Source organism: Tachysurus vachellii, chromosome 25 (genome assembly GCF_030014155.1).
Source record: "Tachysurus vachellii isolate PV-2020 chromosome 25, HZAU_Pvac_v1, whole genome shotgun sequence".
NCBI lineage: Eukaryota > Metazoa > Chordata > Actinopteri > Siluriformes > Bagridae > Tachysurus > Tachysurus vachellii.
In genome coordinates this window covers 13804010-13822341 of record NC_083484.1, presented here as the reverse complement: position 1 = coordinate 13822341, position 18332 = coordinate 13804010, and the positions used below count along the sequence as shown (strand labels likewise).

Here is an 18332-nt window from a genome sequence, read left to right as displayed (position 1 = left end):
TTGTAGAACAAGTAATGTTTTCCAAGATTAGTCAATGTTTTATTGTGTCTGGTTGAAGTGTGTGCGTCAGAATTTCAAGGTCTTGTTCCACCAATGATTACTTGTATCATTCCACTTCTGTGTATAAGAACATCACTAACTTTATCAAGGTCTCTATATAGAGTTAGCCAATAATTGTATTAGTAATTAATATTATAGTTGTTGTTGTTGTTGTTGATGATGATGATGATGCTTTATTAAAGAACGCTTCGTATTAATAAGGAGTGAATCTTTGACTATGTACGGTACAGTACACAGCGGGTACTGGTATTGTGTATAGAGTCTCAAATAGCCACAACACCTCTGAATTAATATGATAAACAGAACACTTTGCACAGATACAGTATGTAAGTCAAAGGCAAGTCATTTGTCACAAGCGTGTTAAGAAATCAGTCTAGAAGTATAGGTTCACTAATTGACAGTCATGAGATAAAAGACTGAACATATCCACAAAAAAAAGTAAACTGACAGACTTTAAACCCACATTTATGTATAATAATGCCAAAGCATTGTTAAGTACAGATATATTATATGGCCAAAATATATTTTATGCTGATTGTTCCATGACATGGAAATATTTCATAATTAGAGCCACTTGATCACCAGTGACTGATGCCTTTATTATAGCAATATAGGTGAATTTTATTTATTTTATTTTTTTTACAGAAACTGACTATAACTATAAAATATTTTAGAGAACAAAAAGCGTAGGTTCGTAAGGTTTAATCATAATAATTAAAAGTAATTAACACATGATATTCATGCATGTTGTGTTTCAATTACTCCACTATTATCCATATAAATAGACTGGGGTGTGTGTGTGTGATAAGATGGGTGTGTGTAAATAACAAGTCTTGGGGGAAAGATGAAAGGAACTGGACATTTCTCCAAATAAACTGGAACTTGAAACAAGTTCAGTTGTTGTTCCACAAGTTCAGTTGTTGTTCCACGGATCAGCTCAGCTTCACTGTTTCTTAATAAAGTCTACTTTTGATATTAAAACCCTGAGCGCTTCCTTGGCAGAAACATTTACCACAACATAACATGGGTTCAAATTTAGCAATCTCACATTATGTATAGTCCACTAATACTTTTTCCTGATTGTGTCTGTGACCAGTGAAATAGTTATTGTAATAATCAAAATACTGATTACAAAATGGTCTGAATCAAGTTTGGGAACAGGACTGGATATACAGTACTGTATTAACTAATAGTACCATACACAGTGAGCTCCATGTCTAGTAAGTTGGACAAATGGCAGAAACACAATGAAAAACCCCTGCCATCTGAACAATGGAATCTATTCTCTTTTGCAGTCATCAATTAAACTTTCTGACGGCAAACAGCAAGAACGAATAGGAGCTTCTTCCATTCTGACCCTCAACCAGGACTACACATAGGACAACACTCGCAGTAGCAAGATCCTACTGCATACAGTAGATCAATGTGCGACAAAACGAATACAAAACAATTCACAGTATTTGTGAGAATAAAAGAGTAAAGATTAATAATCATTACATATTAAAAATGGGGTACATAAAGAAAAAGTAAAACATTTTTAAATCCATAATAAGATATACAGTCCTAATTGTCAAATGATCTTAAATGGTTTATCAACTAACCTTTTTAAATTTCCATTTTATAATGGATTAAATTGGGCAAAATAATATTCCCACATATGGTAACTTTGAATAGGAATTATGAAAAAATTCCACAGTAAAATTTTCTTTATACATTGAAATGTTTTATCATCTATTACTTAGGACTTTAAATTTTATTATGGATATTAAAAACCCATTTTTAATATGCAGCGATTATAAAACGTTAAGCTTTGACTCTACAAATAATGTGAAATGTTTTGAATTCGTTTTCATTTACGTTTTGTATTCATGTATTGTTCTGTGCCGCAGGAAGTAAAAGCCACGCCCACAACAACCATGTGATTACAGTTACCACCTCTCTCCATGGTTCAGGCTATGAAGGCTTTCCTGAGCTCCTATTGACGCTCTTCACTTCACTCGGTAAGTAAACCAGACGTTATAATGTGTTGTAATACGCTTACGTACATTTTAAACGTGTATGTAAAAGGTGATATTATCTAATCTCAGGCTGATCATGGACGTTATTTTACCCTTTAAATGAACTGCCTTTCTATGGGGACCAGTTCAGACAATAGTTTTATATATATATATATAATTTCTTACAATATATATTTTCTCACTTTATATATATTTACATTTTTGTATTTATTTAATATGTTGTATATTATTTCATGGACATTCCAAAGGGAATAGAGAATTTTATTTATGTTGATATATTTATCTTATCTTCCAGCGTATTAAATTTTCGTGTAGAGTGATATATTATTTATAACCAGAGTAAGGTAGCGTCCAAACAAATGCTCAATAGACCTTCTAAACATAGACCTACCGGGAATCTTTAATAAAACTTTTTAAAAATTGCTCATTGACTTGTCAAGGTTGAGGCTTTACAACACAAGACCTTGTATTGTACAAGCGTACAAGTGTTTGTTTATTCAACAGTTTCGGTGTGTGTGTGTGTGTGTGTGTATCAGAATCAGGTTGATTGCCTAAGCAGCAGTAATGTGTGTAACATATACGGATGAGTGTGTATGTACAGTATGTGTGTGTTTGTTTGTTCTGGTGTTTGGTCTGGTAATGAATAAAAAGAATGTGAGACCTGCTTAACTTTGACAGCTAAACAGAAACTGATTAACATCCAGAATGCTAGCAATTATTATTTAACCTGTAACTGGCTCCAACAGAATAAAACATTCTAATAATTATATAAAGTCATTAAAGTCATTTCATGATCTGGAGGTTTGTACCAGTCACGTGTGTTTAGGTGTGGAAATGTGTGTGAGAGTGTGATATTTTTATTCTGGATAATCTGGATCCTTTCTCTTCTTGACTGGTGGAAAGGCGTTTCCTATCAGCATTTCTTACTTTAGTTATAGATTATAGAGCAAAGTTTACTTTATTAGGCACCGGCTTTAATAATCCGTTTTATCTACACCTTGGAGCATGTTAAGTTTAATTAAGTTAATTCATTTGGTTTTAGCGGAGTGTTTGGTGTTGAAAAAAATAAGCACTGAGTAGAAAAAAATGATCCGACTTCTCTTTTTATATATAAATATGTATATATAGTAATGAATATGCAAGCTTTTTGTTACTTCAGCACTTGCAATTGCACTGATATAACCTTCTATTTATATTCTTTTCAATTCAACAGGACGATGGACTTTGTCCAGTTCTGGTTGACCTTGTGCTTGTTTTCTGTGGAAAGTAAGTGACTGTGCTTACTAAGCAAAATACAATGCGATGACCTACTAATTAAATACTTACACAAGTCTATCATTTTCTGGAGACATGCCGTAAGCGAGGTTACTACACAAAACCATAATTAAATACTGTTGTGTAAATTGTGAGTGTTTATATATGCTTTCACAGTAAATTCTGTGTGTTAGACTAGGGAGAGATAACAGGAAGTGTTCCTGCCAAACATTCCTGCTATAAATATTCCATGTAATTAAAGGAAGGAAACCTTAGAGGAGTGTGGGTGAATGCCTAGGGTAAAAAGCCGAATGTCAAAATTTTGCCTCTTCACTGTGAAGTGAAGTGTGGAATACAACTTTTTTCTGCAACAAAATAAAATACCATTTTTACTTCTTTGCTTTTACCACCTCCTCTGAGTCTGAGTGTTTTTTGTTTGCATGTAGATCAAAACTGCCACCATAATACTTATCCTGTTTGTTCTTCCTTTCTAGTCTTGCACATGTGTGTGGGTCTAATTATAACGTTCCCTGATAAAGAGCCTTTATATGTAGCAGTGGGCCGAACTCTGGTATTGGAAGCTCAGTTTCAACTAAATCAAAATGAAAGGATATTACTACGTACGTGGGAGCATAAGAACAGTGAGGGGGAAGTCAGAGTCGCAGATGGAGATAAAACGTTCAACAACAGAACATCAGTGGAGAAAAATGGAGCACTGTTGAGGATTAAAGGAGTTGTAAAAAACGATTATGGACTCTACAAGGTTACAGTCACAATATCAAACGGAGACCATGTGTCTGCTTCTCGTCAAGTGCTGGAAATAAGTAAGTGACTTTAAAGGTTGAATTTTTTTATCCTGCGATGGCTGCTGATGATTTTAATAATGATTAACTCCATTATAAAGTAACAACTGAGCAATTACACCTGGAATCTTTTCCAGCAATATTGATCACTGAGACTCACTGAGTCATAGAAGTGTCTGGAAAAAAATATCAGAATAAATGACGGATTAAATCTGGGACGAGTTTCTCAGTTGAAATGGCTGTCACTTATAGGATACATTCAAAATAATCCACTTTAATATATTTTCTAACAAGTAATCTGATATGAATACCAAAAGAAATGGATCTTTATGTCATCGTCTTTTTAATCTTTGAATGATATCTAGCTCCGCTTTTAGCTTTTTATAGAAAAAAAGCTAAAGCTCATACTAGCCATGCTAGCTCTATGAAAGAGCGTCATGGCTCTTAACGTATGTCAGACTTTGTGAAACACACCTCATTTGCATTATGTAAAATAACCCAACTGCACTCCTTTGGCCACAGAGGTGAGGTCACAAGTGAAGGTTTGCAATTTTGTTATAAAATGAGGAACTCCTCAAAAAGCAGAGGCTGTATAATGCCACACATTACATGCCGCTCCATTACGTTCTCTTTAATACTCCTTAATTGTTCTCTTTCTCCATGCACACAGAAAATCCTCCTAAAGCTTCTCTTTCCATGCAATGTAGCGTCTCGACTGAGGGAGCACAATGGGACAGTCCTAGCTTTTTATGGATAGTGGATGGGGTTGGGGTCACCAATAAGAATGAGACATCTGAAGATGGCAGCATGCTACGCTCGGAAACACTAGGCCAAAACTATACATGCATCACTGACAGCAGTCATGGGACAAGCCGAGTGGAATTGCACTCCCTTTATTCAGGTTTTGAATTTGATTATTTACTTCTATGTCTGTGGTTTTAGTTCAATTAAATTTAATTATTTAAGCTAGATGGCTTAAGCATGATCACAGAGTCTGTCTGAGCATGTACTGTGGTCACATACAGTCTTTTCTTTGCAAAAATTGCAATCGTAATTAAATAGATTCTAAACACTGGGTGTGGTGTATGATTAATGCTATTAGACAGAGTAGGTTTTCTTTATACAGAGGCAATAGATAGTAACTCCTCATTTCTTAGATTGTCTTTCATATAAAGCTGACGTTATTAGCTAACAGGAGCTGTTTGGAAAAATTCATGTATGTTTCTTAATCTAGTTTTTCAGTTATAGTGCAAAAGTCAAATGCAACCACATTTACAAGTGTGCTGTAACAGTAAGACCAAAGTGCATACGTAAGTGTCAGTGATTTAGTTTCACCCAGATTACTAAATTAGCTCAGAAGGCACTGCTGAGCTTTATTTGCTGACTGGCTGGCTGGAAATACAGACTGTAACTGTTTTGGTCCCTAAAAGTCCAAAATAATCCACAAATACAAGTCAATATATTAATGTCTTTGGTGAGGTGTCACAATGATAACGTTTTATATCCTGCTATAACAAATAAAATAAAAAAAATTCTAACAAATATCCTGCTAATCCTCCAAACACTTCTATTAGCAAAGCCTAGCAAAGCCCTTTTTTGCTCTGCTTAAGCATATTTTCTTGTGTTTATATTATTTAACATTAGGGCTGAGGCTGAAGGGTGTTTACAATACAAACACTGCCTGCATGACAGGTTGTCCTGCATAGACCTTTGGCACACTGGCTAACCTTATGGGAGATTAGACGTCCTTATCTCTCCACTGACATGTTTTTAAATCTCCATATAAGTGGATCAAAACCAAACCAGGGAATTCAAGGAATTACAAGCACTAGTATGATGAACTAATAATAACATTGAACTAGAATTTGTTTTGCAAAATGTTGCTTTGTTGTGTAAGTTAATCAGGAACTATAGACCACCATAACAATCTTACTTCTTGTTACTTCTTATATCTCGTTGCTGGAAACGTTGTCATATCAGTGATGTGTTTTATTTGTCAGATATATGTTTAACCCATATAGTGTGTGTATATGATGTCCTATGAAAAACCCTGGGACATTCATATAAATATGCGATTTTGTTTTGCAGACGTTCAGAAATTGGCACTAGCATCATAGTATAACGCTGAGCAACTAACATTACAATAAACAGTTGCAACACAGTGCTTTCTAGGAAGTGAGGTATCTTAACATGAACATCTAGGTTGCAAATAAAAAGGTAATTAAAAGTAGCAGATAAATAATTAGTTTGGTAGTTAGTGATTATCATTCTGTACATTGGGTAAGCAACAATCACTGAAGTAGCTAAAGAGGTTTAAGGGCTTAAAATCGGAGTCGAACTAGAAAGCTAATTGGATTAGTTCCGTAGGATTGTAAATGATGCTAAAATTATGTAACTCACTTGATTAAATCATGTTAATCACTGTTTTATTCTCTAGAACTCAATGTAGAAACAAAACCAGACCCATGCCAGAGATGTTCCTGTACTGGACTGATTGTCTTTCTCGTCATAGAATCCATTATTTTGGTCATTATGATCGGGTAAGCTGAAAGAAACATTTGATCCACTTATTTTTACATTTAAGTTGGCTCTTTTCTGAAAGACAAATGTTTTATAGGTGCTGTATATATATGTGGAAGAAGATCACTAACAATGAAAGTACAAGGAGAAATCAGACACTGTGACCTCATCTGAAAGAACCTCACAAATACTGTACAAGTCAAACAATACATAAGATCACTGAGTTTTTTCATGTCAATGTAGTTATTTATTGAGAAATAGATATATAGGTTATATTTATTTATATAGAAATGTAATATAGATTGTTATAAATGTGTGTGTGTTTAATATGTGTGTTTTAATGGAACACCTTTCAGTAGAACTCAAATGAAACAGTCTACTAAACAGAAAGTGTTTTTAGTGTGTAAGCAAATTATGTAGCTTGTCTACAGGACAAAATCAGATAGCAAGCTTGTGCTGGTGCAGGAAAAGGAAAAGTTATATAACTTTAACTTGCTACAGTATAATGCAAGATATATAACTTTTCCTTTTCCTGCACCAGCATATTTTGTACAATACACTTGTTTTGAGCACTAAAATATTTTTTAGCACTCTTTAAAATTCTGAGATAGAATTAATTTTTTAAATAAATGAAGAAATCTTCATTGAGCACTTTGAACTTATATTTGTCCCACAGTTTCTATTCCTCCATCTTTCCTAAGTGCCTTTTGTCCAGTAATCACTAATTATGTCGCTTTGTAGAAGCCAACATTCTGTTTTCCGATTTAAGCTTAGACAAAAATATATCAAGAGTAACTCCTCCTAGGACTTTAGCCACATGAACCAAATACGGATATGTTGTAGACCCTGAAGGTCTGAAGTTTGTTGCTATTACTTTTCTAAGCGATCCGAGTACCGTTACTTCCGGTACCGGGTCTCAAAATGGCCTTTTTTCCTATAGACTCCCATTATAAACTTTGGAGGTTTATAACTCGGCAAGCTTTCGAACTGTCTACACCAAAGCTGTTTCTTACCTCAAAGTTGTGTCCTATTTAACTAAATCCTTCTTTTTCAATTAAAAGTTCAAAGAAACATAAAATGTCACAATAAATTCTAAATGTTTTTATACAGTTATCTCTGTGGTATGTTTTTCACAGATAAGTACTTTCGTTTTTTTCCCGTTAGGGGCCACAGCGAACCATCTGTTTCCACCTAACATTGCCATCATCCTTCTACCAACATAACCATCCTTCCTCTTTACAAACCATCCAAACCATCTCAATCTTGCCTCTCTGTCCTTGTCCCCAAAACACCCAACCTGAGCTGTCCCTCTGATGTGTTCGTTCCTAATCCTGTCCATCCTCGTCACTCCTAAAGAGAACCTCAACATCCTCATCTCTGCTACCTCCATCTCTGCCTCATGTCTTTTCCTCACTGCTACAGTCTCTAACACTTAACACTTACACTCTCACACTCTAACACAGTACTAGAATTCTTCTTCTCCATTCCTCAGGTATCTTCTCATTCCCTAAAATCATGTTGAACAATCTAGATAAAAACTCCACTGCTGTTTCTCCCAGACACTTCCACACCTCCACGGGTATGTCATCTGAACCAACAGCCTTACTACTCTTTCCTTCCGTCTTTCCCTCTCATTTTCCTTATTCATTATCTCCTCAAAATACTCCTTCTTTCTTCTCTGCACACTCCACTCACCTGTCAGCACTTTTCCATCTCAATCGATAATGGTGATTAAAGATAGAGATAGAAAACTGCTTCATTCTACACTGTGATTTCTTGTAATCCTGCCTATATTCTTTGTTCCTTTCTACGTCCCACCTCTATTTAGCTAACCTCTTGCTCTGAATGCTGTCTTGTACTTCCTCGTTCCACAACCATGTTTACTTATATTCTTCCAGATGACACACCCAATGCCTGTCTCAGTTTCTGTCTGAATTCCTCACAACATTCATTCTTTTTCAAGTTCTACCACTTGGTCTTCTATACTATCTATACTCTCCTTTTCTTCCTGACCACCAGAGACATCTTACACATCATCATTCAATGCTGTCTGGCTACACTCTTTCCCACCACCACTTTGCAGTCACTAATCCCTGTCAGATTGCCTCGTCTACATAGAAAGTTGTCTACCTGTGTACTCCTACCTCCACTCATATGTAACTCTATGTTTCTCTCTCTTCTAAAAATTAATATTAACTACAGCCATTTCCGGGGGCACGGTGGCTTAGTGGTTAGCACGTTCGTCTCACACCTCCAGCCTTGGGGGTTCGATTCCCGCCTCCGCCTTGTGTGTGTGGAGTTTGCATGTTCTCCCCGTGCCTCGGGGGTTTCTTCCGGGTACTCCAGTTTCCTCCCCCGGTCCAAAGACATGCATGGTAGGTTGATTGGCATCTCTGGAAAATTGTCAGTAGTGTGTGATTGCGTGAGTGAATGAGTTTGTGTGTGTGTGCCCTGCGATGGGTTGGCACTCCATCCAGGGTGTATCCTGCCTTGATGCCCGATGACGCCTGAGATAGGCACAGGCTCCCCGTGACCCGAGGTAGTTCGGATAAGCGGTAGAAAATGAGTGAGAGAGAGAGTGAGTGTACAGCCATTTCCATCGGCTTAGCCAAATCCACCACCATCTGTCCTTTCCTTAACACCTTAACTGCCGATCACCTCTGTTTCCCTCACCAACATGCCTGTTAACGTCTGCTGAACTCTCTCCTGAATACCCTCTATCACCTCATCCAACTCACTCCAGAATGTTTCTCTTCTAACTTACAGCCTACTTGCTGTAACATAACCACTGATGACTTTCACTCACATCACCCTTCAGTTTCTAACTTCAGACTGATTATCCTGACTGACACTCTTTTCACCTCTAAAACATTCATCACAATAAAACAATTCATCAGTCATCCTTCAGGATCACTACTACCCCATTTATCCCTTCCACCTGGTCTCCTGCACACACAGTATATTTACCCTCCTTATCTCCAACATGTGCACCAGGTCGCTACCTTTCTCTGTCATTGTACCATTGTTAAGAGTCCCTATTCTCAGACCTACTGTATACTCCTGCCTTTCCTCTTCTCTCTCTGTCTACAAACCCTTCTCCCTTCTCTCCTTCCTCGACCAACAGTAGTCCAACTTCTGCCAACCCCCTATAGGTCAACAGTGCCAGTGAGGTGGTTGTCAACCCGGTCCTCAACTTGGAATTCCCGTATTTAATTCACACTGATGACTCACAGGTTTAAATTTGGCACGTTTTACACCGGATGCCCTTCCTGAAGCAACCCTCTCTATTTATCTGGGCCGACCGGCTAGATCTAGCCCTGTGGCTAGATTTTTTTTCACAGATAAATATCATGGTTGTAAAAAAAAATAAAAAATGGAAATCACACCCAAATCTATTTCCTTACTTTACTCAGATGCTTGCACTTTCTGCATTTTTTTTTCTCGCAATGTACTTTTCTATTCATTCACACTTCAGTTTTCTTTGCTCTCGTATCCTATTTGCTTGTGTCATGAGTGCAAATGTCACAAGTTGAGTTTAATGCAGATTAGGTGGACACTGACGCACTGCTAAGTGTTGTTCTTTCAGCTGCTATGTAGGTTGCTAAATAATTCATTTGGCACAGATGACCTTCCTGACGCAACCCTCCCTCTTCAGGCTCCCAGGCCGTGGCAATGACAACGCGAGATCTTGATGCTGGACCTTCAGGGCATTATTCACAGCAACATAAATTTATACTTTACAATTAGCTGCCTTGGTTATTCAAGGACTCGGTTGTACTCGGAAGAGTACTGGGGTTGTAATGCTGTGTGCTTTATTGCATTATTTTACGTAACTGCAGAAGCAATAAAGCAATTCGATTTTATAATATTGTAAAGAAGTATAATATGATGGTATAAAATGACTCCTTCCTTTTTTTTTGTACTTTGGCTTGATTATTTTTTTAATGTTCCTTTAATATCACTGAATGAAAGATTTGCATTGTATTTCTGTTGTTTGAATATAATAATAATAATAATAATAATAATAATAATAATAATTATTATTATTATTATTATTATTATTATTATTATTATTATTATTATTATTATTATAGCCAGTAAACCAATGGATGCTTTTATCCCGCCCCTAATTTGCATAAAAATAAGATCAAGGAAAAAAAGGGTTGCTGTGGTATCAAGTCGGTAGTTTTGGTACATTTTTTGCACTTGTCAAACACTTTCCCAGCTTTAATGTTTTGAACACAAAGTGAGACATACATTTAATGCTATTGAGAATTTTGTTTGCTATTAGTGAGATTTAAAAATAAAAATATAAAAACAACTAAAATAAAATAAATGCGCGTTCGATGGATCTGGCAACCGCGGCTTGTGCTCGTGGTTGTTCGCTAACGTGGTTAGTCCACCGCGCCTTTGTTTTCATTGCAAGCTGTATTTGCCTTAGCAGTCTGTCTAGTTATGGAAACGTTACACTTTGTAAACAAAACTTTTTGTTTCATTTAATGCAAGTTGTTTTGTTTTTATGCCAAAGGAGAATTTTTCCTAGTCTTTTGGACCTTCTGGGCTACAACAAACAGGTAAGACTTCTGTTTAATTCTATTGTTCTTTACTCCTTTGAAGATTATATCAAATTAATAATTCATTCATTCATTAATAATTAATTTATCAGTATTGAATTGCAAGTGTGACAGCAGGCAGTCAGAGTATATTATATGCCTTTAATATAACTTTTAATAAAAGGTGTGTGTTGGTACTGTAGAGAACCACATGTGTGATAGGTGTTTTAGGGATGACACATCTGGATGACACATCTGGATGACCTCATATAATTTATATAATGATTTTTTTTATATATCAAAAATGTGGAATCGAAATAGTTTAGAATGTTAATATTTCACTACCATGTGATTGATTCTACCTCCCTCCCTGTACTTATATATATATATATATATATATATATATATATATATATATATATATATATTATTTATTTTATTCTTATTTTTCTTTTTATTGCATGTGTTTTCTGTCTCCTGTATATACCTTTTTTTCATTCTTTCTTTACTTACTGTTTTATTGTGTTTTAAAATAAACATTTAAGGGGAATACCTGTAAACTGTTTGTACATGACTGTTTGTGATATTTCCTCAATAAAAAGATTGAAATAAGAATGTTAATATTTCTATGTTATTATTCTTTTTCTAGAATAATAAAAAAAAAATAAGGCATTGTTCCTGGCACACCACAGTTGTTATTTGCATATTTTCTAAGATGTTATTATTTTTTCAAGAAGACTTTGTTACGGATTGGATGACTCTGGTATATTGCTTGTAAGAATAGTTTAAAGTGAAAACGTAAGAAGTGTGCAAGTGGGACAAAATATGGTGATCAGTGATTGGCCATTGGGGACTTTGAGGATCCGTGATTGTTCACTGGAATCTATTTCGATTAGTGAACGAAATTAGAAATGTTGAACGGCGACCAGCCATTCGGAACAATGGTGATTAGGGACTGTTTGTTGAGTATGATGGTGATTAGTGATTGGTCATTGTGATCTGTGGTGATTACTGATTGGTCACTGTGATCTGTGGTGATCAGTAATTGGTCATTGTGATCTGTGGTGATTACTGATTGGTCATTGTGATCTGTGGTGATCAGTGATTGGTCATTGTGATGTCTGATGATCAGTAATTGGTCATTGTGATCTATGGTGATCAGTAATTGGTCATTGTGATCTGTGGTGATCACTGATTGGTCATTGTGATCTATGGTGATCAGTAATTGGTCATTGTGATCTGTGGTGATTACTGATTGGTCATTGTGATCTGTGGTGATCAGTAATTGGTCATTGTGATCTGTGGTAATTACGTTTTTGGTCATTGTGATCTGTGGTGATCAGTGATTGGTCACTGTGATGTCTGATGATCAGTGATTGGTCATTGTGATGTCTGATGATCAGTGATTGGTCATTGTGATGTCTGATGATCAGTGATTGGTCATTGTGATCTGTGGTGATTAGTAATTGGTTGTTGGAAATATTGTAAGCACAACTCAGACAGGCTTTATACACTAAACTCATATAACTTGCAGTTTTGATGTGTCTGGGAACTCACAGTATATGAAGTGCAGAACATTCACCACCATCTGTTCAGACAGTCATTAGGCTCTCTTTTTCTTTTTTCTCTTTTTTTTTAAGTAAAGCTAATAAAGAGTTCTTAAATCTAGTCATGAAGCTAAATACAAATTCTACAGTTTTAATCATGAACACTGATAACAATAGGATGAGGCAAATCCTTCACACCTATATACACACACACACACATGCACACGAATGAATGAGATGGTGATGATGGAAAAATTATTCCGTGTGTTTTTCAGCTAGCATGGGCGTTGGATCACAGTGTTTCCTGGCCAGCATCCTGTTACAAGCGTTTGGTGAGTTTTTGAAAATGCTTCCTAGTTTCTATAACCATGAATCCTAAAATTTCTTCCAGAACTCACATACCAGTCCATAACTCGCACACAAGTCCAGAACTCGCACTTATATAGATGAATATCACCTGGATCTGGTTGCGTTTGATACTGAAAAGAACATATATATGGAAGGGATGAGAGAGTGATGGTTTTTAGCCAAGTCACCGTTTACAATTTGCTCAGTTCAGAAGTGAACTTGTTGTTTTTTGGTTAAACTGTGCAACAGTGTCCTGATTGCATTTGCAATCGTGTCAGTGAAATTTAAAAACAAGATTTCAACATAAAATAAAGAGTTGATACAGGACTGACTTTATTCCTGGAAATTAAGCAGGGTCCAAAAACAAAATGTTCTGCAGTCGATAGTTTGATACTCATCATTTAACACAGGGACTCCTAAATGTTTTTAAACTAGAGTCTTTAAAATGCTATGGTACATGTTATTCCCTCTATGAACACAAGTGGTCCAATATCAGGCTTTGGATAATTCACTTGTACAGCATGGTGTTAAATCTATAAATATTGCTAACAAGAAAATCCTAGTAGGAACTGATACAAAAGAGAAAATGTACCATGAAACCCCTAGCATATGTCTTTTTTTTTGTGCTAAGCAAGAGTAAGAACACAGCGAGACAAAAGGCTGTTGTGATGTAACTTAATGGTAAATAGCTCAATTTTTTTACCAATCAAACAGGCCACAATCCCATCTTCTTGATTTCTCTTGGCTCATAGGATTGAAGGTAGTGAAATCAAGAGTTGGTAGAAGCAAATGTAGCTTTCACTTTTTTTTTTTTGTAAGTTTGTTTTATTTGCATTTGGCCTGTTTGATTTTTCAGCTAAAGTCAGTCAAAGCAAGGTTTTAAAAGTCATAAATATTATGACTGAACCTTAGATGTTATCACTTAAATAACAGACGTTTTTTGTAGGAATGACATTGCTAGAGATAAAAGTTCTAGTGTTTTCCTCTGAAAGCTGTGATCTGGTTCACTGATTTTTCAGGAGCCACTTAAACGGGACACAACGGGACAAAAATCAAGAAAGGTGTCATTGCTGTAGCAGTCGGGAGTCTTGGATTTTTTAAATGTAAAGTGTTCTTGAACTATTGTCGTTCCCTCTAGCAGTTCTCCAGAGCTGCCTCTGTGTTTCGGTTCGTTTCCCGAGCCAGCAGACCGTGTACGTGGTGAGAGGTCAGAATTTGGTCCTGCAGGCTGAGTTCGAGTTGCCCCAGGGAGATCACGTCACCAAAGTTACCTGGAAGCGGGAAGATGAAGGAAAAGGAAATTCTGGGAAAACCATAACCACGTTGGCTGAATATCCTGCTAGAAGCTCCGGAGGCCGGGTGACTTTAGACCAGGGCGGATCTGTGATGACGTTATGGAATTACCAGACAACGGACGACGGCGTGTACACCGTCACGGTCCGGGACCAGAAAGGAGGTCAAAGTTCAGCACGATGCACCGTCCACGAATACGGTATGAAATTTACATCAAATAAAATGTACAAATTTTCAGAATTATTAATCAAGCCATTAACACCAGTTTGTTTAGTCATTCTAAAATACAGCTAGCGCAATCAGATGTCCGTGTACTAAATGCACCCGAGAGAAACCGCACAACATTGAACCGTCTGATGTTTAATTTACGTCCTCTTATCACTTGTTTTATAGCAAATATCACAAGCCTCTTTTCAGCAGTTACTATAGAAACGAAAAATAATGTCTTAGAAAGAGTGCATTAAAATAAACCTGTGATCTTTTATAGAAATTAATAGATTAGCAATTAAATTTCCACCGTTCATTAATCCTGAGCGACCGGTTATTGTAGTTGTTGGAGAACAGCGGTCAACTATGGGACGTGACTAAAATTATAAACAAGTTAGTCCACAGGAAGGTTAGGAACAATGACAGGAAATAACAGTAGCAGCCCATGGTTTGTTTGTTCCAGGTATAATCATATTTGAAGTGCTATTACTGGAAGATGCTGGTTGTGTCTTCATGACTACACGTTGTTCTCACGCCAGGTTGATTGTGATTGGTGTTGTAGTAAGAGATAATCCTGTAGCTCGTTTCATATTTCAACTGCTTGTGATTAACTGCTTGTGTGACAGCTATGAATACTGTATGTTGTAAATATATTGCACCCAGTGTCATCTGAGTTTAACTGTGTGTCTGTCTGTGTGTTTGTGTGTGTGTACCAGAGGCTGTGCACCACGTGTCAGTCATGGTGAACGTGTCACACTTCAGCCTGCACTGTATGGAGGCCTGGGGGACGGAGCCCGTCTTCCGTTGGCTCCATGAGAAAGTGGCAGTAACCGAGGCAGTGGGCCGTGTGTCAGCTGATGGAACCTCGCTGTACCTGAACACAGCACTGTGTGGCCACTTCACCTGCATGGTGAGCAACAAGCTGGGCCACAGCTCAGCCACCTACACTGCAGGTATGCATGAGAGAGAGTGGGTGTGGGAGGGTGGGAGAGAGGGAGGGAGGGAGGGAGGGAGGGAGGGAGAGAGAGAGAGAGCAAGAGAGAGAGAGAGAGAGAGAGAGAGAGATGCAGGTAGAGGGACAGCAAGAGAGAGAGAGAGAGAGAGAGACAGATGCAGATAGAGGGACAGCGAGAGAGAGAGAGAGAGAGATGCAGATAGAGGGACAGCAAGAGAGAGAGACAGATGCAGATAGAGGGACAGCGAGAGAGAGAGAGAGAGAGAGAGAGAGAGAGAGAGAGAGAGATGCAGATAGAGGGACAGCAAGAGAGAGAGAGAGACAGATGCAGATAGAGGGACAGCAAGAGAGAGAGAGAGAGAGAGAGAGAGAGAGAGGGACAGCAAGAGAGAGAGAGAGAGACAGATGCAGATAGCGGGACAGCAAAAGAGAGAGAGAGAGAGAGAGACAGATGCAGATGGAGGGACAGCAAGAGAGAGAGAGAGAGAGAGAGAGAGAGACAGATGCAGATAGAGGGACAGCAAGAGAGAGAGAGAGAGATGCAGATAGAGGGACAGCAAGAGAGAGAGAGACAGATGCAGATAGAGGGACAGCAAGAGAGAGAGAGAGAGAGAGAGAGAGAGAGAGAGAGATGCAGATAGAGGGACAGCGAGAGAGAGAGAGCAATGCAAGAGAACTTGAATGAAAAAGTGTACTAAGGTTTTCAGGAGAGATCTGTTTTAATTCTAAAGTAAATACTTTTTCAGTACACATTGTTGCTTTCAAAAGCGCATCCTTTATAATTTGCCCTTTACACGAGTACCATCTCTGTTTTGATATTTAAATGTCATTATTTAAAATTTTCATTCATTTTTCTGATGAACTTTCAATGAACTTACTGTTATTTATCTTTTATTTTTCAGTTTTAAAGCTTTAATCATTTTACAGGGTTGCTCTCTTGCCTCTCAGCTGTGGCATGAAGTCATGGGGCAAAATGAGCTAAAGATGTGGTTTGTTGGAAATCATGTGGTGTGTGTGTGTGTGTTGCAGTGCCCTGTGAGAGAGAAGGCAGGGGCACAGCTGTAGCTATCGTATGTCTTGTGATCTTGCTGCTCTTGGCAGGAGGTCTGGCCTTTCTGCTCTGGAGGTACGTGCAGGCATTTCTTTATAGAACGATCATTAACGACCGGTTGTTTTGATGTGTCCACATTAAAGTCCATGCTTTCTTATATATACACCACTTAGTTATTTTAAATGTTGCTGAACCTCAGCGTGTGTCTCTTTTGAAGCTGAATAAGACTCAGCTATTCATTCATTTTAGCAAAACTACAACAGTGTTAAAAAAAACATCATTTTCAGATCAACGAATATAGATTCTTTCTCGATTCAGTAACACAATGTGTGTCCTAGATTATGCAGCATGTCTTCCGTACGAGTACCCGTTTGTCAGGCGTTGCTATAGAAACATAAAACACATTAGAACAAGCGTGTAAAAATAAACCTAGGAACTGACCAGCTGTGGGATTTTATTTAAAAGGGGTGGTAAAACACGTTTTTTTGAAGGTTTGATTGTGTTTGTGGGGTGCACTGTAACATGTTCGTGCTTCGTTTTTTTAAAAAAATGCATTATTTTTCATATATTTTACCTTTATTCTACACTGCTCTGTCCCTCCTTGTCAAACGGTCTGATGGTTTCCGGGTTCTATGAAGCCAGTCCCTCAAAAATAGCAATGGGCTTAGATTGGTTAGCTGGCCCAGTGTGTTGTGATTTGCTAACCGCCTAGTGCACGTTTTTCAGAAACGTCACGCCGTCACAAGATGTGATAAGGGACAAATGTTGTTTTGTTTGTTTGTGTGCGTCCAGGAAACGCTTTGGTTACAGCAACAGAAGAGAGAGACTTCGAGAACCAGATGAGGACATGTAGACGGACTGAACCAAACACGGAGGACACGTGAACTTAGAGTCTGAGGCGTCGGATAAGTGAACAGATGTGGAGTGAAGATTTCTGGGGGGTTTTTTGAGAAAAGCAAGCTGACGGTTGTGAAACTGTCTGAAGCTTAAAAAAAAGGGGAACATTACATTTTTGTTTTTTTTTGTTGTTTTGTTTTGTTTTACTTGTCACCTGTACAGGTACATTGTCACCTTACTTGTCACCTGTACATGTACATTGTACATGTGACTTGTCATCACATTAACTCCAAGTATGTTGTGTAACACGTCTAAGACTGAACAGACAAGAATATTGCGTAAAGCTTTTTCATTAAAACAGGACGTACTTGTTGTGTTAAAGTTGCATAAACATACATCGTGTCACTTAAGACGACGGTTCTCAAATGTTTTACAGCCAGGAAACCTTTTAGATACCAAATAAATCCACAAAAATCCACATAAATACGTGTATATACGTGTGCGTGTATAAATATTTATCAAAAATAAACTAAAATATTTACATGCAATTTCACTTATTTTAAATACTGAAACTTTCTTTTATATAAATAATTTAGATGATTGTACTTTTTACACGAAATATTCTTATGTTATATAAATAAAAGATCCGATATGATTTTCTTTGTATTATTAACGGACAGCGCAAAATGGTATATTTTATACTATATAGAAATGTTATATATAGAATGAAATAGAATAAAAGTTTAAATTGTGTTAAGTTATTTTATATTAGTGTACGTATTATTTAAATGCACTTTTAAAAAAACTTTTATAGAAACAGCTTGACAACTGCTCATACCGTTCATGCAGTTATCTGATCAGCCAATCATGTGGCAGCATTGCAATT

The 18332-nt window shown here is 37.1% G+C and overlaps 2 protein-coding genes across 3 annotated transcripts; both read left to right on the top strand.

Moving 5' to 3' along the window:
* The first annotated feature begins 1992 nt into the window (after positions 1–1992).
* Positions 1993–7760, top strand: LOC132840238 (uncharacterized). The gene is made up of 6 exons (XM_060861752.1): positions 1993–2060; positions 3292–3344; positions 3827–4156; positions 4806–5036; positions 6573–6675; positions 6753–7760. Exons 2-6 carry the CDS (start codon positions 3296–3298, stop codon positions 6817–6819), a joined length of 780 nt encoding a protein of 259 aa, XP_060717735.1. The 5' UTR covers positions 1993–2060; positions 3292–3295; the 3' UTR covers positions 6820–7760.
* Positions 7761–10783: 3023 nt separating this feature from the next.
* On the top strand, positions 10784–17989 carry si:dkeyp-97a10.2 (uncharacterized). 2 transcript variants are annotated; one of them, XM_060862180.1, is made up of 6 exons: positions 10784–11229; positions 13031–13087; positions 14245–14595; positions 15320–15556; positions 16588–16684; positions 17402–17989. In XM_060862180.1, exons 2-6 carry the CDS (start codon positions 13036–13038, stop codon positions 17460–17462), a joined length of 798 nt encoding a protein of 265 aa, XP_060718163.1. In that variant the 5' UTR covers positions 10784–11229; positions 13031–13035; the 3' UTR covers positions 17463–17989. The 2 variants fall into 2 exon arrangements, with proteins under 2 accessions (XP_060718163.1, XP_060718162.1); XM_060862179.1 differs by having other exon boundaries at positions 14242–14595.
* The last annotated feature ends 343 nt before the right edge of the window (positions 17990–18332 follow it).